Genomic DNA, 22,254 nt, shown 5'->3' with positions numbered 1-22,254 from the left:
AGACCAGGGTTGTATGACATTACTCTGCAGGCTATCTCTGCAGTAGATAGCCCCACCCCCTTTGGCAGTTCTATCTTGTTGGAAAATTTTGTATTTGGGGATATAAATTTCAAGATTTTTGGTGGCCTTCCTAAGCCAGGGTTCAGTCACGGCTAGGACATCAGGTTTGGCGGAGTGTGCTAAAGCAGTGAATAAAACAAACTTAGGGAGGAGGCTTCTAATGTTAACATGCATGAAACTAAGGCTTTTACGGTTATAGAAGTCAACAAATGAGAGCGCCTGGGGAATGGGAGTGGTGCTGGGGTCTGCAGGGACTGGGTTAACCTCTACATCACCAGAGGAACAAAGGAGGAGTAGGATAAGGTTACTGCTAAAGGCTATAAGAACTGATTGTCTAGTGCCTTTGGAAAAGAGAGTAAATAGAGCAGATTTCTGGGCGTGGAAGAATAGATTCAAGGCATAATGTACAGACAAGGGTATGGTAGGATGTGTGTACAGTGGAGATAAACCTAGGCATTGAGTGACAATGAGAGAGTCTTTGTCTCTTGAGGCACCAGTTAAGCCAGGTGAGGTCACCGCATGTGTGGGGGGTGGAACAGAAGGGCTATCTAAGGCATATCGGGCAGGGCTGGGGGCTCTACAGTGAAATAAGACAATAATCACTAACCAAAACAGCAATAGACAAGGCATATTGACATTAGGGAGATACATGTGTAGCCGAGTGATCATACGGTCCAATGAGTAGCAATGGATGAGTCAGGGAATAACAAATAACAAGCACAGTTAACATGTTCTCCCCGTCAGGTTCCGAGGGAATCTGTATTCCAAAAACAAACAGTGGATTTGACAGCTCTGGCAGCAGCAGCACATCCATATCCAAAGCTGACTGAGGCTTGATTTGAAAACCCAGCTCAGCCCAGCGTAGGTCTAATGCTGTGTGATATGAACAGGAAGAGAGAGTTTGTACTGTTGCCTATCTGGGCCTCTGGATTAAATGGTGGTATTCTACAACATTTGATGACAGTGGTGATGTTGAAGCCATGCAGTGTATGAGGCCCTGATACTGTGGGAAGGGCATCTGTTTTCTGTAAACATTGCCCTAACCCCAGTCAATCATGTCATCCAGTGAACCACTCTCACAATATTGAGTTGTAGAGCCGGTGTACTATATTACAATTGGGCCTCAGTCATTGGTAATCATATTATATTATTTGAACAAATAGATCCTCTACAGGTGTCCTTTATCTGTCTGGCCGTCCATCTGTCTGTCCGGTCTTCCATCTGTCCGTCTGTTCGTCCATCAGTATGTCTGTCTCACTCTCTTTCTTTCTTTCTCTCGCTGTCTATCTCTCTCTCTCTCGCTCGCTCTCTCTCTCATTCTCTCACTCTCTCTCTCTCTCTCATTCTCTCCCTTTCTGTCTGTCAGATTGCCACAATGTGTAGCCAAACACTATTGGAGTTTTTCCCCTCACCAGTCTGTCAAGGGCCCTTAGTGATTATGTGTGTATGTTAAGCCGAGCGTACACTACACAATTTTGGTACCGATTTAGCTGTCCTAGACAGGTTTTTAGGATTGTACATAAAATCCCCATGTCGTTGCCTATTTGTGCCTATCACAATGCTCATTTAATATGAGCGGGTCAGAGACACAATCTGAGGGCTACCGAACCCGTCTTTCAGCCATCCCAATAGTTTCAAAAATCCTACTGGGCAAAAAGTGGTTGAATCAACCTTGTTTTCACATCATTTCACCCAAACAAAAATGTATGTGATGACGTTGAATCAGTGTGGAAAACTAATTGGATTTGCAAAAAGGCACCAACATAAGGGCATTTCATATTTTTTATATTTATTTAATCTAAATATAATGACATGGTGAAATAAATGTAAATAAAAACTAGACATTAAACTGATGTCTGTGCCCAGTGTGATATTTAATTTTATCCTCACAAAATCTGCAATGCTCTTGTAGTTTGAGAACAGGGATGTAACGCAAAATGCAGTGTGGTAAGTGTTCCCCTCCAAAGGTGCGGACTCCGGCCGCAAAACCTGAACCTATAGGGGAGGGTCTGGGTGGGCGTCTGTCCACGATGGTGGCACGTGGACCCCACTCCACCATAGTTTTGGCCCACTTAAGTGGCGCCTTTGGAGCGGCGACCCTCGCCGCCGACCTCGGATTGGGGACCCTTGCAGCGGGCCCGGAATAGATGGGAGACTCCGGCAGCGCCGGACAGGCGGGAGACTCCGTCAGCGCCGTAGTGAAGGGCGACTCCGTCAGCGCCGTAGTGAAGGGCGACTCCGGCAGCGTCGGAGTGAAGGGCGACTCCGGCAGCGTCGGAGTGAATGGCGGCTCTGGCAGCTCCTGACTGACGGGCGGCTCTGGCAGCTCCTGACTGACGGGCGGCTCTGGCAGCTCCTGACTGATGGGCGGCTCTGGCAGCTTCTGACTGACGGGCGGCTCTGGCAGCTCCTGACTGACGGGCGCTCTGGCAGCTCCTGACTGACGGGCGGCTCTGGCAGCTCCTGACAGACGGGCGGCTCTGGCAGCTCCTGACAGACGGGCGGCTCTGGCAGCTCAGGACAGACGGGCGGCTCTGGCAGCTCAGGACAGACGGGCGGCTCTGGCAGCTCAGGACAGACGGGCGGCTCTGGCAGCTCAGGACAGACGGGCGGCTCTGGCAGCTCAGGACAGACGGGCAGCTCTGGCAGCGCTGGACAGGAGGGAGCACCTGGATGCGCTGGACAGGCGGCAGCACCAGGAGGGAGGAGACGGAGAGACAGCCTTGTGCGTGGGGCTGCCACAGGAGGCCTGGTGCGTGGAGGAGGCACCGGATGGACCGGACCATGGACGCGCACTGGAGGTCTCAAGCACCGAGCCTACACAACCTGTCCTGGCTGGATACTCCCTGTAGCCCGGCAAGTGCGACGGGGTGGAACAGACCGCACTGGGCTGTGCTGGCGAACCGGGGACACCGTGTGTAGGGCTGGTGCCATATACCCAGGACCGAGGAGACGCACTAGAGACCAGATGCGCTGAGCCGGCTTCATAGCTCCTGGCTCGATGCCTACTCTGGCGCGGGACGTGGACACCACTCCACCAAAGTCTTGGCCCACTTAAGTGGCGCCTTTGGAGCGGCGACCCTCACCTCCGACCTCGGACTGGGGACCCTGAAAAGATGGGAGACTCCGGCAGCGCCGGACAGGCGGGATGCGCTGAGCCGGCTTCATAGCTCCTGGCTCGATGCCCACTCTAGCCCGGCCGATACGAGGAGCTGCGATGTAGCGCACCGGGCTATGCCTGCGCACTGGGGACACCGTGCGCCTCACGACATAACACGGTGCCTGCCCGGTCCACCTCTCGCCACAGTAAGCACGGGGAGTTGGCTCAGGTCTCTTACCTGACTTAGCCACACTCTCCGTGTGTCCCCCCCAAGACATTTTTGGGGCTGCCTCTCGTCCCTGTTGCGCTGCCGTGCTAACTCCTCATAATGCCGCCGCTCGGCTTTGGCTGCCTCCAGCTCTTCCCGGGGGCGGCGATATTCCCCAGCCTGTGCCCAGGGTCCCTTACCGTCCAAAATCTTCTCCCATGTCCAGGGGTCCAGAACCCTCTGCTCCTGGTTACCACGCTGCTTGGTCCGGTTGTGGTGGGTGGTTCTGTAACGCTTCTCGTTGGTGGAAGGAGAGGAGGACCAAAATGCAGCGTGGAAAGTGTTCGTCATATTTGTAATTGAACAAACTGAACACTACACAAAATGAAAACGAAACAGTTCCATGTGGAAAACACAGACACAGAAAATAATCACCCACAACCAAAATGGGGAAAACAGGCTACCTAAGTATGATTCTCAATCAGAGACAACGATCGACAGCTGCCTCTGATTGAGAACCATGCCAGGCCAAACGCAGAAATACAACATAGAAAAAATAACATAGACTACCCACCCCAACTCACGCCCTGACCAAACTAACACCAAGACATAATAAAGGAACTAAGGTCAGAACGTGAGCAATAGCCAATGATATGATGATGTTGCTTCGCATCACCCAGAATGTGTCGACTCTCGAGCAGGAGCGATGACTACTACTAGTATGCATTTGTATTTGCCTTTAACCAAAGCCAAAGTGTGAAATTGTTACAGCTCTGAAGTTCACAAGCATTATTATTCAATTCAAAATGTATTGGCTAGATATTTCAACTCTGTATGACAATGTCTTACTGAAAACATTTATGAGTCTGCTTTGAGCCAGAGCTCGTTTTAGCTACGTTAATAATCGAATCATATCATCACGTAATATTTTTTATGCGAGACTGGTTGGCGTGGTTTCAAGAATGCATTTACTGACGTAAATCACAAAGCTCGTAAATCACAAAGCGTTCATTAGTCTGTGAATGTGTGTGTGTGTGATCTGCCGTTAATGTATCTGCAACGAGTTGACACACACACACTCACTTCTCAGTTGAAGTGTTTTGGCTCCAAATCACTGCATGTCTGATGTAGAAGCCTTAGAAGCCTCCTGCTCACTGCCAAGAAGCATTTTGGTGTTTCTTTCTGCGTTGTACTTAGCACACGTTTGTGAAGATAAATGCGGTAGCCTATCTGCTGGTCCCCAGTGGTAGAACAGAGGCTGGATGCTGGTTTATTGCTCTTTTTAAGTGCCATCGCAGCACTGTGTTTTGGTCTCAAATTCCACTGCTCACTACGTTTGTCATTTTGGAAGATTAAGTACACTGTAGTCATTACTGACAAGGTTTGATTTTTCCCCTGTCTCTGGACATTGCTCTTGGTCATTCCCACTTTCTCTCTGACAATTTTGAGTTAACTTGTTATCTTTCTTTCTTCTGTATCTCTTCTTCCCCTACATCTCAATCTCTCTCTCCTTCTGACCCCTGTTCGTATTCTTAAACCTTGAGTCTCTGGATCTGTCGTTTTTTCCTGATTGCTCCGCCAAGGTAGGAGAGCTTTTGAACCCTCCCTCCACATCATTATTTAAGTCTAAATGACATTAAGTGTGGGCTGCGTTTGGAGCCAAGCTGTCTCCTAAAGCCAGGAGGGAGCAGGTCCCCCATGCTCCCCCTCAAAGAGTTATGGCTCACCTTTTACCGCCTCCTCCTCTCCTCCTCTTCTTCCTCTCCTCTTCTTCCTCTCCACTTCAAGTGGTATTTTCAAATGTCAGGCATGTTACTAATCATGTCATTGCTACATTGGCTGGCCATATTATAGAGCAAGTTAAAGTGTACAAATATTTGGGTGTGTTGGTTGATGATAAGCTGAGCTTCACTCTGCATGTAGAGAACTTGATAAGGAAGCTCAAGCTGAGAATGGGTTTTTATTACCGGCATAAGGCTTATTTTTCTTTTGAGGCCAGGAAGGAGCTGGTACGATGTACATTACTGGCGGTTTTAGATTGTAGTGATGTTATGCAGTGCCTTGCGAAAGTATTCGGCCCCCTTGAACTTTGCGACCTTTTGCCACATTTCAGGCTTCAAACATAAAGATATAAAACTGTATTTTTTTGTGAAGAATCAACAACAAGTGGGACACAATCATTAAGTGGAACGACATTTATTGGATATTTCAAACTTTTTTAACAAATCAAAAACTGAAAAATTGGGCGTGCAAAATTATTCAGCCCCTTTACTTTCAGTGCAGCAAACTCTCTCCAGAAGTTCAGTGAGGATCTCTGAATGATCCAATGTTGACCTAAATGACTAATGATGATAAATACAATCCACCTGTGTGTTATCAAGTCTCCGTATAAATGCACCTGCACTGTGATAGTCTCAGAGGTCCGTCAAAAGCGCAGAGAGCATCATGAAGAACAAGGAACACACCAGGCAGGTCCGAGATACTGTTGTGAAGAAGTTTAAACCCGGATTTGGATACAAAAAGATTTCCCAAGCTTTAAACATCCCAAGGAGCACTGTGCAAGCGATAATATTGAAATGGAAGGAGTATCAGACCACTGCAAATCTACCAAGACCTGGCCGGCCCTCTAAACTTTCAGCTAATACAAGGAGAAGACTGATCAGAGATGCAGCCAAGAGGCCCATGATCACTCTGGATGAACTGCAGAGATCTACAGCTGAGGTGGGAGACTCTGTCCATAGGACAACAATCAGTCGTATATTGCACAAATCTGGCCTTTATGGAAGAGTGGCAAGAAGAAAGCCATTTCTTAAAGATATCCATAAAAAGTGTTGTTTAAAGTTTGCCACAAGCCACCTGGGAGACACACCAAACATGTGGAAGAAGGTGCTCTGGTCAGATGAAGCCAAAATTGAACTTTTTGGCAACAATGCAAAACGTTATGTTTGGTGTAAAAGCAACACAGCTGAACACACCATCCCCACTGTCAAACATGGTGGTGGCAGCATCATGGTTTGGGCCTGCTTTTCTTCAGCAGGGACAGGGAAGATGGTTAAAATTGATGGGAAGATGGATGGAGCCAAATACAGGACCATTCTGGAAGAAAACCTGATGGAGTCTGCAAAAGACCTGAGACTGGGATGGAGATTTGTCTTCCAACAAGACAATGATCCAAAACATAAAGCAAAATCTACAATGGAATGGTTCAAAAATAAACATATCCAGGTGTTAGAATGGCCAAGTCAAAGTCCAAACCTGAATCCAATCGAGAATCTGTGGAAAGAACTGAAAACTGCTGTTCACAAATGCTCTCCATCCAACCTCACTGAGCTCGAGCTGTTTTGCAAGGAGGAATGGGAAAAAATTTCAGTCTCTCGATGTGCAAAACTGATAGAGACATACCCCAAGCGACTTACAGCTGTAATCGCAGCAAAAGGTGGCGCTACAAAGTATTAACTTAAGGGGGCTGAATAATTTTGCACGCCCAATTTTTCAGTTTTTGATTTGTTAAAAAAGTTTGAAATATCCAATAAATGTCGTTCCACTTCATGATTGTGTCCCACTTGTTGTTGATTCTTCACAAAAAAATACAGTTTTATATCTTTATGTTTGAAGCCTGAAATGTGGCAAAAGGTCGCAAAGTTCAAGGGGGCCGAATACTTTCGCAAGGCACTGTATATATGCAGGCCTCAACCACTACCCTGAGAGCACTTGATTCAGTGTATCATGCAGCCCTCAGGTTCATTAAAAATCTAAAATATCTAACACATCATTGTGATCTCTACAGCGCTGTTGGCTGTTCGTCATTGACCTTACGTAGGCTTAAACACTGGTATACTGTCACTTTATTCTTTATTCACTTTATTCTTTATTCTCTATGTTGGTTAGGCCAGGGTGTGACTAGGGTGGGAATTCTATGTCCTTTTTTCTATGTTTTGTTTTTCTATGTCTTGTCCTGGTATGGTTCTCAATCAGGGACAGCTGTCTATCGTTGTCTCTGATTGAGAACCATACTTAGTTACCCTTTTCCCCCACCTGTTTTGTGGGAAGTTAACTTTGTAGTTGTTCAGGGCACATAGCCCAAAGCTTCACGGTTGTTTTTTTGTTCTTCATTTTGTCGGCGTCATTTTTAAATAAAGTTAAAATGTACGCTTACCATGCTGCACCTTGGTCCAGTCCTTCAGCCAGCCGTGACATATACACTGATTTATAAGGCCGTACTGGGTAAAATGCCATTTTATCTCTGTTCTTATTTTAGTCAGGTCGGTAAATAAATATCAATTACGGTCCCATTCTCATTCTAACAGTACCAAAAATTAGAACAGGTCATGGTAGAAATAGTTTTAGTTACTTAGCTCCGTGGTCCTGGAATTCTCTCCTGAACATTGGTGGAGTTTAAACACTTGATTGACGTATATATCATAGAAGAGTATTATTGTTTTTAGGCCATCTGTTTCTAGTTTCTAGGATTTTTTTATGTAATATGTCATTGTTGTGTGTTTATAGTTTTGTTTAATGATGTGTATTTAAGTTACTTTGTCTGAAATGTTGTTCCCCCTACTGCTATTGGACCAGGTCTCTCTTTGAAAATATATGTTATCTAAATGAGAACCTGTTTAAATAAAGCTAAAATAACAAATAAAAAGTCTCTGTGAAGAGGTGAAGGAGTGAATATGCCAGGAGTCATCTCTCTCTTCTCCAGGACCTCTCTGCTTCCCTGCCAAGCCACACCTGTGCCAAGCAGATTGTGTGTATCACCTAGGAAAGATCTCTTGAACCCAAAGTGACAGTACAGCACAGTGAAGGGACTGCCATCGGCTCCGCCGGCATCAACTTTTATACTATAGGCACATTTACAGAGCAGTCAAAGCCAGTTCCCACTGCTATATTTACTGCCTAGACTAAAAATGAAATAGAATATGTTTTCCCCCTGTATGCAAGGCAATTACAGTGTGACTCTAGTGAGCCCTCTGCATCAAACGTTTCATAATGGATTAAAAGCAGTGGGCCAGAGAATGAGGCAGACGGGGCTACTGCTTGCACTGACCGTGATCAGATAGACAGACTCCAGACCGGCCAATTAAAAGGCCACATATTCAATTTCCTCTCTCCATAGGGACTGGGGATGAGACGAGACCACTGTGAAAGTATGAACCTTTTAAAGCACACAGCCTTTCACTAAGTGTTATTTATCTTAGTGGTGGAAGAATAGAAAATGGTCTGCTGAGGTTTATTAGAGAGCCCGTGCAACTATATCAAGTTATCAGGTTTTACCTGTTTGGCTACCACTACAACTTGACAGGTGGGAGGCATTGCCATGTAAATTCTACCTAGTCCGCTGGTTTATAGCTATGGTAATTACCAGGTTAAAATAGTCTGGATGAAGTGGCACTCTATCAGGCAGACAACTGATGTGTTCTGTCGAGGCATGGTCCATTTGATGATCTAGAGATGGGGAGAACGACAGAGTACCTCTGAAGACACTCTTAGGGTAAAACAACCAACATTTATTTTTTCATCTGTGTCCTTCCGGAAGCCATTATTGCAATCTGATGGCTTGAGAGAGTGTATGTTCAATGTGATGGTTCCCTAGTATGACACAGGTAAGGAAATATCTAGCACAATTGTGTGATTTGCAGTCTCCTGACAATGTCATCTTTGGGATGCATTTTGTGTCGACCGTGTGGATTAGTGGTATGTATGCTTGTCAGAAAGGGTCTACAATAATGCATGTTTTATGGTTGATGCTTGTATACCTTCCACCAGTCATTGTGTATCAATCCCACATAAGTGCAGTGCAAGTTGTTTTAGTAGGGTTATTCCTTTACAGAGGGCTGTGAAAGTATCCTTAACTTTCACAGATGTACCTGTCTGTACTGTATATTGAACTCTGGTGTTTGTTTATATTAAAACCTACTGGTTAGATGTTGCCTGTAAACCCTCTGTGCAGCAGATCAGCTTGGCCTCTCCTAGAGGTAGAGATGCTATAAATTCCCTCCCAAGGTTTGTATGGTAATGAGCGAGGCCACAGTGAGCAGAGAAAACCTAGAGAAGGAAGGTCAGACACAAAGGCAATTATATAAAAGCACACATCTGCGAGCTTGCAGAACACACACACACACACACACACACACACACACACACACACACACACACACACGCACACACACACACACACACACACAAACACACAGCCGTACACACACACACACACACACACACACACACACACACACACACACACACACACACACACTCAGCAAAAACACATACAGTTATGCACACACACACACACACACACACACACACACTCAAAAGAAAAACAAAAAAACAAAAAAAAGAAACGTCCCTTTTTTAGGACCCTGTCTTCCAAAGATAATTTGTAAATATCCAAATATCTTCACAGATCTTCATTGTAAAGGGTTTAAACACTGTTTCCCATGCTTGTTCAATGAACCATAAACAATTAATGGACATGCACCTGTGGAAAGGTCGTTAAGTCACTAACAACTTACAGACGGTAGGCAATTAAGTTCACAGATATGAAAACTTAGGACACTAAAGAGGCCTTTCTACTGACTCTTAAAAACATCAAAAGAAAGATGCCCAGGGTCCCTGCTCATCTGCGTGAACGTGCCTTAGGCATGCTGTAAGGAGGCATGAGGACTGCAGATGTGGCCAGGGAAATAAATTGCAATGTCCGTACTGTGAGACGCCTAAGACAGTGCTACAGGGAGTCAGGACGGACAGCTGATCGTCCTCGCAATGGCAGACCACATGTAACAACACCTGCACAGAACCGGTACATCCGAACATCACACCTTCAGGACAGGTACAGAATGGCAACAACAACTGCCCAAGTTACAATCCCTCCATCAGTGCTCTGACTGTCCGCAGTAGACTGAGAGAGACTGGACTGAGGGCTTGTAGGTCCGTTGTAAGGCAGGTCCTCGCCAAACATCACCGGCAACAATGTCACCTATGGGCACAAACCCACCGTCGCTGGATCAGAACAGGACTGCCAAAAAGTGCTCTTCACTGACGAGTCACGGTTTTGTCTCACCAGGTGTGATGGTTGTATTCGCGTCTATCATCGAAGGAATGAGCGTTACACCGAGGCCTGTACTCTGGAGCAGGATCGATTTGGAGGTGGAGGGTCCGTAATGGTTTGGGCCGGTGTATCACAGCATCATCGGACTGAGCTTGTTGTCATTTCAGGCAATCTTAATGCTGTGTGTTACAGGGAAGACATCCTCCTCCCTCATGTGGTACGCTTCCTGTAGGCTCATCCTGACATGACCCTCCAGCATGACAATGCCACCAGCCATACTGCTCGTTCTGTGCGTGATTTCCTGCAATGTCAGTGTTCTGCCATGCCCAGCGAAGAGCCCGGGTCTCAATCCCTTTGAGCACGTCTGGGACCTGTTGGATCGGAGGGTGAGGGCCAGGGCCATTCCCCCGAGAAATATCTGGGAACTTCCAGGTGCCTTGGTGGAAGATTGTGGTAACATCTCACAGCAAGAACATGCAAATCTTGTGCAATCCATGAGGAGGAGATGCACTGCAGTACTTAATGTAGCTGGTGGCCACACCAGATACTGACTGTTACTTTTGATTTTGACCCCTCCCCCTTTGTTCAGGGACACACTATTCCATTTATTTTAGTCACATGTCTGTGGAACTTGTTCAGTTCATGTCTCAGTTGTTGAATCTTGTTATGTTGATACAAATATGTACACATGTTAAGTTTCTGAAAATAAACGCAGTTGACAGTGAGAGGACGTTTCTTTTTTTGCTGAGTTTATATATCTCTAACATCACCTTATTGTACCTGTTCAGTGTGATTACATTTACAACCTTTGTCAACTTCATTAAATTAAATTCTGCAAGCAGCAACCTGAGCCTCATGCATCATATTCATTTGGAATCTTTCCTAAAAAGAGATGGAGGGCTTTTCAAAAGAGATCATCTTGTTATTTTGTGCTGAAGTTAAACGAGATTATTTGCACCTTCGACAACCACTGTGATTTTTATTATTATTTGACCCTGTTGGTCATCTATGAACATTTGAACATCTTGGCCATGTTCTGTTATAATCTCCACCCGGCACAGCCAGAAGAGGACTGGCCACCCCTCATAGCCTGGTTCCTCTCTAGGTTTCTTCCTAGGTTCTGGTCTTTTTCCCAGCCACCGTGCTTCTACACCTGCATTGCTTGCTGTTTGGGGTTTTAGGCTGTGTTTCTGTACAGCACATTGAGATATCAGCTGATGTAAGGGCTTTGTAAATACATTTGATTTGGTTTGTCAGGCTGGTCCCCCTCATCAGTCTGACAATGAGAGGAACAGAAACAAATCTACCCTGGAGACAAAAACACTTTATTTTACAATGCCAATGCAGCTTTCCCAGATAGTCTATTTACATGTATTAGAAAAGACCACTGCCACAATCGACAGTCTCCGGTACTATTCTAGCATGTCAGTAACCCACTCACTCACTATGAACTCATACGTTTATTGACTATTGTACCATTCATTATAACAATAGCATCATTACGCTATTATCTGTTGATCATCCTCAATGCACATCCTCCTTGCAGTTGGCTAAGCTGATGTTGTGTTAGCATTCACAACAAGCTGAGTGGATGTTACAATCATTAGCACAGTGGTGTCCAATCAGAGACTTCCCAGGTGCTACTCTAGGATTATGTTCATTATCTATTGTATGAGATTTGAGAGTATCATCACAGAGAAGAATTGAGAGAGAGAGAGTGGGAGAGAAAAAGAGAGTGCAGAAGAGGGGAGAGTGAGAGAGAGGGAGAATGAAAGAGAGGGAGGGAGAGGGAGAATGAAAGAGAGGGAGGGAGAGGGAGGAGAGATACGAGTGAAAGAATCCCCACTTAGGCTTTTCAAATTGAAAATAATTTCCCCGAAAAAAGGGACCATGATCCCAAGTGATGGTGCGGCTAATGCTTATAGCATTCAAACACATTTTGATGGCATTTCCTTTTGGTAAAAACTAAAAAAGGAGAAAAAAAGTAATTTGCTCTAAAAGCACATTCTTTTCTTCCTTGCTGCTTTGTGTTGAGAAGCCTGTTGCGGCGTACTCTTTTCACAGGCGTCCTGAAAGTGGCGGAGGAATAGGCTACCATAACGATCCGAGCCAGAGCACTACCTATGGGTGGTTCAATTAAATCAAATGGATTTTAAAGTGACTAGGGACTGGGGCTGGCTGACACGACATAGAATGCAGCGATCAGGGCAGGATGTTCTGAAGTGGATTGAGTGCGCTTCAAAAATCTCTCCCCCTTCTATCTCTTTGTTCCCTGGAGTGCCTTTTGAAGCAGACCACACACACACCACACATACACTGCCATCCACATCCAGAGATCTGTCAGTGTGTTCCTTCTGGGTCAGTGAGGAGAGAACAGATCCTGTTGGAACCACCCTCTCTGCCTTAGGAGTAATGCTATAATGAAGCTCTATGGGGGCTGGAGTGGAGTATATGAGTCTGGAGTAGAGCAGTGGTGTCATTAGACATAGCTATGGTTCACACAGACCTCTTAGTGCTCAGACGCATTCCTCATCAGCACACATCCCACTACAGTGGCTTGCTCATTCTCTCTCTCTCTTTTTCTATTTCATCTGCTTTTAACTTCTAACGCTAGCGTCCCACCTCAACAACTGCCAGTGAAATTGCAGGGCGTCAAATTCAAAACAACAGAAATCTCATCATTAAAATTCCTCAAATATACAAGTATTATACACCATTTTAAAGATAAACTTCTTGTTAATCCAGCCAGAGTCTGATTTCAAAAAGGCTTTATGGCGAAAGCACACCTTTCGATTATGTTAGGTCAGCGCCTAGCCACAGAAAAACATACAGCCATTTTCCAAAGAAGGAGAGGTGTCACAAAAGACAGAAAAAGCGTTAAAATGAATCACAAACCCTCACAAATCTTCACCAGATGGCACTCCCAGGACTCCATGGTAGACAATAAATGTGTGTTTTGTTCGATAAAGTTCATCTTTATGTCCAAAAACCTCATTTGAAATTGGTGCGTTATGTTCAGAAATGCATTGTCTCAAACAAACATCCCGTGAAAGTGCAGAGAGCCACATCAAATTACAGAAATACTCATCGTAAACGTTGATGAATGATACAAGTGTTAAACACACAATTAAAGATAAACTTCTCCTTAATGCAACCGCTGTGTCAGATTTCAAAAAAGTTTTACGGTAAAAGCACACAAGCCACAGAAAAACATACAGCCATTTTCCAACCGAGGAGAGGTGTCACAAAACTCAGAAATAGCGTTATAAATATTAACTTATCTTTGATGATCTTCATCAAAATGCACTCCCAGGAATCCCCGTTCCACAATAAATGTTTGTTTTGTTTGATAAAGTCCATAATTTATGTCCAAATACCTCCTTTTTGTTCGCGCGTTTAGTCCAGTAATCCAAATGCACAACGCACGAGCACTAAGTCCAGACGAAAAGACTTAAAAAAAAAAAAAGTTACATTACAGTTCGTAGAAACATGTCAAATGATGTATGGAATCAATCTTTAGGATGTTTTTATCATAAATCTTCAATAATATTCCAACAGGACAAATCCTTTGTCTTTAGAAATGAAAGGGAACGCAGCTCGCTCTCACGGCCGCACGCGTGATTTAGCTCATGGAATTCTGCCAAACAAACACCTGGTTCAAACAGCTCTTATTCGCTCCCCCTTCATAGTAGAAGCCTGAAACAAGGTTCTAAAGACTGTTGACATCTAGTGGAAGCCTTAGGAAGGGCAATCTGACCCCATTTACACTGTATATTGGAAAGGCAAAGACTTGAAAACCTACAAACCTCAAATTTCCCACTTTTTGGTTGGATTTTTTCACAGGTTTTGCCTGCCATATGAGTTCTGTTATACTCACAGACATCATTCAAACAGTTTTAGAAACTTCTATCTGGGCCTGAGTAGCAGGTAGTTTACTCTGGGCAACTTGTTCATCCAAGCTACTCAATACTGCCCCCCAGTCTCAAAGAAGTTAAGGGACTTCTGTCAGTCTCTCTGTTCTCTCTTTTGCTCTCTCTGTCTGTCTCTCTCAATCTCTCTCTTGCTCTCTCTCTCTCTCTCTCTCTCTCTCTCTCTCTCTCTCTCTCTCTCACCATGAGTGGAGAGTTTAATTAATTTTTTTCCCTGATGTTTCCTTTCAATTCCAAATCTACAACACAGTCATCAAGCCGAAAGAGCAATTCTGAACAACATTGGGCCATTATGTTTCTTTGGCAACAAAGAACTTGTCTGAAACAAAGATGAATCAAATCTTATTTTTTCTGATGTGTCAGAGAGGCATAGACTCACAACAATAGACACAGCGGGAACTGAAGTGAAATCTTGACGGGGTATATGCTCAAATGAGCAGCCTTAGTTTATCAGTTTGTTTGTGCTTTCTGGTACAGACTAACCTGTTCTTTGACACTGAGGTGGTCCACAATAGGGGGATTCCTAACGAAACTAGAACAAAACAGGACCATGACTTTTTTCATTCTCATGAAATTGTATCCATAGAAAGGTCCTTTGGGGGAAGGATTGTTGACATATATTTTACATTTGTATCTTAAAGCATAATTCTAAAATATATATATTATTTGAATTTGGAATATGTGTGAAATGTTGGCCTTACCTAGGCCTCCTTTATTCATGTTTATATTTTTCAATATTCATATATTAATGTAAGAATATTGTTATTGCAATTAAACTACTACCCATTACAGAGCAAGCGGTAAAGCTTCATATGACACAAATCTTTTATTTTTAGAACTTACAGATGAAACATTATGGTGTCTTATGGGTAAGGCCAAAATGTCACAAATGTCCCAACTTCAATTAATTATTTCTCAGTTATGCTTTAAGATACAAACGTACAGTATAACAAATGTACAGTATATCAGAAATTCTTCCTCCAAAGGACCCTTCTATGGACAACATTTAGTCAAAATACCCAAAATCATGGTCCTGTTTTCATCTAGATTTTTGATGAATCACCCAATACATACAGTACAATTTGTGATACACATTCTGCCATACTGTAAAATGTACATCTAGTTGATAAGTATTCTGTTACATATTCTGTGTATTCTGTGTCCAGAGCATGTAGTTTATGTATTCAGTGATAGTAGCCCATTCCCTCATGGCATTTGGAAACGACTATATGGTCTTTGCTGTCTCAACCAGAGCTAGCTGGATCCTGCACTGCCTTTCCCACCGCATTCAGTAGACAGAAGCAGTGGAGTTCAGAGGTGCTACACAAACCCCCCGATTAGGTTCCAGTCAGGCTTCCTGGCTGATTACAGAGCGCCTCATCACTTAGCCGGAGGGGAACAGGTTATCCTCAAGAGCTGCTGGTGGCAATCAGGCCAGGTCTCAAAGGGTGTGTGGCTTTTGCTGACTGCTGAAGTGAGACGGTGTTACCACGAGCTAGCTGTGATCCCATTGGTATTACAAGTAAATGTGTAAAGAGAGGTATGGAAAAAAGTTCAGAGGTCATTTGCAGTATGAATAAGCCTTATGACTGCTTACGTGTACTGGCAGTGCAGATCTAGAGGTCAGAACAGGGTTTTTTAACTGCTGTCAGTGTGTGCAGGGTTTTTCCTCACCCAGCACTAACACAGCTGATTCAAATAATCGACAAATTGTGGTCTTCGATGAAGACCAGTTAGTTAAATCAAGTATGTTAGAGCTGGGCTGGAACAAAAGCCTGCCTGCGATGCAGCTCTCGAGGACAAAGGATGGACGTCAGCTCTGTATGACTGGGTGGTGCTCACAGCCTTTTACTATGGGTAATTATCTTACAGGAAATAATTAAAAAGTAATTACCAAACATACAGAAATGGGACTGGATGGTACTGGAACAGAATCCTCTATTGGAAACATTAATTGGTGGCTTGTAAAGCAATGATCTGGCATTGGATAATTCACTTTGATCTTTACAGTAGCCAGGTGCAAACATGCCCGGTGGCAGATGTCTGACAAGATGTGCTGAGCTGCAGTTTTCTTTTCTTCTGATGACTTGTGTTCGATGTTCATTGTTCATCAGGACAAATTGTTTCCATCTATGTCACCATTTACAGTCTCGGCCAAATGATAGCCTTATAATTGCTGTTTTACATATGAACCAATATATCCATGTTTTCTAATGTGCTTTATCTGTACCATTTTGTAAAGGCATCAAAAAAGCCCAGAGCAGGGTTTGGTTCATTTCACATATGGCAGAATGCACTCTTCAGTCCACTGTACATCACACAGTCTCTCTCAGCTATAACAATACAAACATAATGTTCTAGTCAGCTGCTAGCCACCTATTCACAGCCAAAGAGCCATTACCGCCACAATGTGATGTCATAAATTGCAGCCGTAATGAAAAAGGCTGGGCGCAAATGAGCCAGTGTGGTGCTCAAACACTTTTAATTGTGGCTTTTGCAGTCGCAGTGATCCTATTGTGCTTTGTTCTTAAGAAATATGGTTTCCACAGGGAATGGGCCAGAGCATTTAATATGTATAATGCTGTTATCCCAGAGATATGTTTACTATTGAACATTAAACCCATTTGATATAATATTTTCATGTCCACACCACATTTCTATGTGATGGACAGAATAACTATTATTTCACAAACCAATCTAGTGGAAAGGCAAAACTAACGTCGATGAAACATTTTCCCATAACTCTCAAGGTTTATTCTTTGTTGTGACTGGATGTCGAGGGAGCTGTGTCTTTCTCAGGTCTGAGTTCAGTCTGGGGTTAAATCCTGCTCTGTGCTTTGAGTGTTTTGTCGGATCTGGGACCAGCGCAGAGACATTCCCTCTTGCTCAGGCAGTGACACAGAGAGCCCTGCGGTGTCCAGAGCTACTGATTAAATATTTATGCAGGTTTTATGAAGTGGTGATGCCGGCGCTCCATCTGAAGTGACGCACGCTGTATTCATCACTTCTTTGTCTCAGAGAGAAAATGGGAAGAGGTGGAAGGGGGGGAAATAAACTGATCTTCATCCGTTCTCTCCCCTCTCCTGGAAGAGTAATGTGGTGAATATGGCTGAGCCTCTATCTGTCTTTATCCGTTCTCTCCCCTCTCCTGGAAGAGTAATGTGGTGAATATGGCTGAGCCTCTATCTGTCTTCATCCGTTCTCTCCACTCATCTGGAAGAGTAATGTGGTGAATATGGCTGAGCCTCTATCTGTCTTCATCCGTTCTCTCCCCTCATCTGGAAGAGTAATGTGGTGAATATGGCTGAGCCTCTATCTGTCTTCATCCGTTCTCGCCCCTCTCCTGGAAGAGTAATGTGGTGAATATGGCTGAGCCTCTATCTGTCTTCATCCGTTCTCTCCCCTCATCTGGAAGAGTAATGTGGTGAATATGGCTGAGCCTCTATCTGTCTTCATCCGTTCTCTCCCCTCTCCTGGAAGAGTAATGTGGTGAATATGGCTGAGCCTCTATCTGTCTTCATCCGTTCTCTCCACTCATCTGGAAGAGTAATGTGGTGAATATGGCTGAGCCTCTATCTGTCAGATGACAAGTGCATTTGTTGAGCAAATATATATATTTTCTCTCTCTCTCTCTCTCTCTCTCTCTCTCTCTCTCTCTCTCTCTCTCTCTCTCTCTCTCTCTCTCTCTCTCTCTCTCTCTCTCTCTCTCTCTCTCAGGGTGATGATGTCCTGACAGTCATCAAAATGAAGGCGCAGTGGCCTGCCTGGCAACCCTTGAATGTGTGAGTAGTCCAGCAGTAACCTCCTCTATCATCTCTCTCTGTTTCTCTCACTCTTTCTCTCTGACTAACTCACTCACACTTTCTCCTGAGTGACTGACCAATTCTGCAGCAACATCCTTTTTCCTTCCTCTCTCTCCTTTCTATATGCCACCCTCACCCTTCTTCCTCTCTCTCCTTTCTATATGCCACCCTCACCCTTCTTCCTCTCTCTCCTTTCTATATGCCACCCTCACCCTTCTTCCTCTCTCTCCTTTCTATATGCCACCCTCACCCTTCTTCCTCTCTCTCCTTTCTATATGCCACCCTCACCCTTCTTCCTCTCTCTCCTTTCTATATGCCACCCTCACCCTTCTTCCTCTCTCTCCTTTCTATATGCCACCCTCACCCTTATTCTTCTCCCTCCTTTCTATATGCCACCCTCACCCTTATTCTTCTCTCTCCTTTTTATATGCCACCCTCACCCTTATTCTTCTCTCTCCTTTCTATATGCCACCCTCACCCTTATTCTTCTCTCTCCTTTTTATATGCCACCATTCTTCTTCTCTCTCCTTTCTATATGCCACCCTCACCCTTCTTCTTCTCTCTCCTTTCTATATGCCACCCTCACCCCCTTTCTTCTCCCTCCTTTCTATATGCCACCCTCACCTTCTTCTTCTCTCTCCTTACTATATGCCACCCTCAGCCTTCTTCTTCTCCCTCCTTTCTATATGCCACCCTCACCCTTCTTCTTCTCTCTCCTTTCTATATGCCACCCTCACCCTTCTTCTTCTCTGTTCTTTCTATATACCACCCTCACCCTTCTTCTTCTCCCTCCTTTCTATATGCAACCCTTCTTCTTCTCTCTCCTTTCTATATGCCACTCTTCTTCTTCTCTCTCCTTTCTATATGCCACCTGCACCCTTCTTCTTCTCTCTCCTTTATATATGCCACATGCACCCTTCTTCTTCTCTCTCCTTTATATATGCAACCCTTGCCCTACTTCTTCTCTGTCCTTTCTATATGCCACCCTCACCTTCTTCGTCTCTCTCCTTTCTATATGCCACCCTTCTTCTTCTCTCTCCTTTCTATATGCCACCCTTCTTCTTCTCTCTCCTTTCTATATGCCACCCTCACCTTCTTCTTCTCTCTCCTTTCTATATGCCACCCTTCTTCTTCTCTCTCCTTTCTATATGCCACCCTTCTTCTTCTCTCTCCTTTCTATATGCCACCTGCACCCTTCTTCTTCTCTCTCCTTTATATTTGCAACCCTTGCCCTTCTTCTTCTCTCTCCTTTCTATATGCCACCCCCACCCTTCTGATTCTCTGTCCTTTCTATATGCCACCCTCACCCTTCTTCTTCTCTCTCCTTTCTATATGCGACCCCCACCCTTCTTCTTCTCTCTCCTTTCTATATGCCACCCTCACCTTCTTCTTCTCTCTCCTTTCTATATGCCACCCTCACCCTTCTTCTTCTCTGTCCTTTCTATATGCCACCCTCACCATTCTTCTTCTCCCTCCTTTCTATATGCCACCCTCAACTTCTTCTTCTCTCTCCTTTCTATATGCCACCCTCACCTTCTTCTTCTCTCTCCTTTCTATATGCCACCCTCACCTTCTTCTTCTCTCTCCTTTCTATATGCCACCCTCACCCTTCTTCTTCTCCCTCCTTTCTATATGCAACCCTTCTTCTTCTCTCTCCTTTCTATATGCCACCCTCACCTTCTTCTTCTCTCTCATTTCTATATGCCACCCTCACCTTCTTCTTCTCTCTCCTTTTTATATGCCACCCTCACCTTCTTCTTCTCTCTCCTTGTTATATGCCACCCTCACCTTCTTCTTCTCTCTCCTTTCTATATGCCACCCTCACCCTTCTTCTTCTCTCTCCTTTCTATATGCCACCCTCACCCCCTTTCTTCTCCCTCCTTTCTATATGCCACCCTCACCTTCTTCTTCTCTCTCCTTACTATATGCCACCCTCACCCTTCTTCTTCTCTCTCCTTTCTATATGCCACCTGCACCCTTCTGCTCTGTCCTTTCTAAATGCTACCTTCACCCTTCTTCTTCTCTCTCATTTCTATATGCCACCCTCACCCTTCTTCTTCTCTGTCCTTTCTATATGCCACCCTCACCTTCTTCTTCTCTCTCCTTTCTATATGCCACCCTCACCTTCTTCTTCTCTCTCCTTTCTATATGCCACCCTTCTTCTTCTCTCTCCTTTCTATATGCCACCCTCACCTTCTTCTTCTCTCTCCTTTCTATATGCCACCCTTCTTCTTCTCTCTCCTTTCTATATGCCACCCTTCTTCTTCTCTCTCCTTTCTATATGCCACCTGCACCCTTCTTCTTCTCTCTCCTTTATATTTGCAACCCTTGCCCTTCTTCTTCTCTCTCCTGTCTATATGCCACCCCCACCCTTCTGATTCTCTGTCCTTTCTATATGCCACCCTCACCCTTCTTCTTCTCTCTCCTTTCTATATGCGACCCCCACCCTTCTTCTTCTCTCTCCTTTCTATATGCCACCCTCACCTTCTTCTTCTCTCTCCTTTCTATATGCCACCCTCACCCTTCTTCTTCTCTGTCCTTTCTATATGCCACCCTCACCCTTCTTCTTCTCCCTCCTTTCTATATGCCACCCTCAACTTCTTCTTCTCTCTCCTTTCTATATGCCACCCTCACCTTCTTCTTCTCTCTCCTTTCTATATGCCACCCTCACCTTCTTCTTCTCTCTCCTTTCTATATGCCACCCTCACCCTTCTTCTTCTCCCTCCTTTCTATATGCAACCCTTCTTCTTCTCTCTCCTTTCTATATGCCACCCTCACCTTCTTCTTCTCTCTCATTTCTATATGCCACCCTCACCTTCTTCTTCTCTCTCCTTTTTATATGCCACCCTCACCTTCTTCTTCTCTCTCCTTGTTATATGCCACCCTCACCTTCTTCTTCTCTCTCCTTTCTATATGCCACCCTCACCCTTCTTCTTCTCTCTCCTTTCTATATGCCACCCTCACCCCCTTTCTTCTCCCTCCTTTCTATATGCCACCCTCACCTTCTTCTTCTCTCTCCTTACTATATGCCACCCTCACCCTTCTTCTTCTCTCTCCTTTCTATATGCCACCTGCACCCTTCTGCTCTGTCCTTTCTAAATGCTACCCTCACCCTTCTTCTTCTCTCTCATTTCTATATGCCACCCTCACCCTTCTTCTTCTCTGTCCTTTCTATATGCCACCCTCACCTTCTTCTTCTCTCTCCTTTCTATATGCCACCCTCACCTTCTTCTTCTCTCTCCTTTCTATATGCCACCCTCACCTTCTTCTTCTCTCTCCTTTCTATATGCCACCCTTACCTTCTTCTTCTCCCTCCTTTCTATATGCAACCCTTCTTCTTCTCTCTCCTTTTTATATGCCACCCTTCTTCTTCTCTCTCCTTTCTATATGCCACCCTTCTTCTTCTCTCTCCTTTCTATATGCCACCCTTCTTCTTCACTCTCCTTTCTATATGCCACCTGCACCCTTCTTCTTCTCTCTCCTTTATATATGCAACCCTTGCCATTCTTCTTCTCTCTCCTTTCTGCATGCCACCCCCACCCTTCTTCTTCTCTGTCCTTTCTATATGCCACCCTCACCCTTCTTCTTCTCTCTCCTTTCTATATGCGACCCCCACCCTTCTTCTTCTCTCTCCTTTCTATATGCCACCCTCACCTTCTTCTTCTCTCTCCTTTCTATATGCCACCCTCACCTTCTTCTTTTCTCTCCTTTCTATATGCCACCCTCACCTTCTTCTTCTCTCTCCTTTCTATATGCCACCCTCACCCTTCTTCTTCTCCCTCCTTTCTATATGCAACCTTTCTTCTTCTCTCTCCTTTCTATATGCCACCCTCACCTTCTTCTTCTCTCTCCTTTCTATATGCCACCCTTCTTCTTCTCTCTCCTTTCTATATGCCACCTGCACTCTTCTTCTTCTCTCCCCTTTATATATGCAACCCTCTCCCTTCTTCTTCTCTCTCCTTTCTATATGCCACCCCCACCCTTCTTCTTCTCTGTCCTTTCTATATGCCACCCTCTCCCTTCTTCTTCTCTCTCCTTTCTATATGCGACCCCCACCCTTCTTCTTCTCTGTCCTTTCTATATGCACACAAATGAGGTGCCTT

At 44.7% G+C, this 22,254-nt stretch overlaps 1 protein-coding gene across 2 annotated transcripts in view; it reads left to right on the top strand.

Moving 5' to 3' along the window:
- Positions 1 to 22,254, top strand: part of LOC139411534 (spondin-1-like) — a 124,344-nt gene that overhangs the window by 86,535 nt on the left and 15,555 nt on the right. For both annotated transcript variants that reach the window (XM_071158008.1, XM_071158006.1), the window contains exon 7: positions 18,066 to 18,130. In XM_071158008.1, the coding sequence (XP_071014109.1) occupies positions 18,066 to 18,130 (65 nt within the window). The remainder of the gene's footprint in view (positions 1 to 18,065; positions 18,131 to 22,254) is intronic.

Source organism: Oncorhynchus clarkii, chromosome 6, assembly GCF_045791955.1.
Source record: "Oncorhynchus clarkii lewisi isolate Uvic-CL-2024 chromosome 6, UVic_Ocla_1.0, whole genome shotgun sequence".
Classification (NCBI taxonomy): Eukaryota; Metazoa; Chordata; class Actinopteri; order Salmoniformes; family Salmonidae; genus Oncorhynchus; species Oncorhynchus clarkii.
The sequence above is the reverse complement of the archived record's forward strand: the minus strand, read 5'-3'. Positions and strand labels throughout refer to the sequence as shown.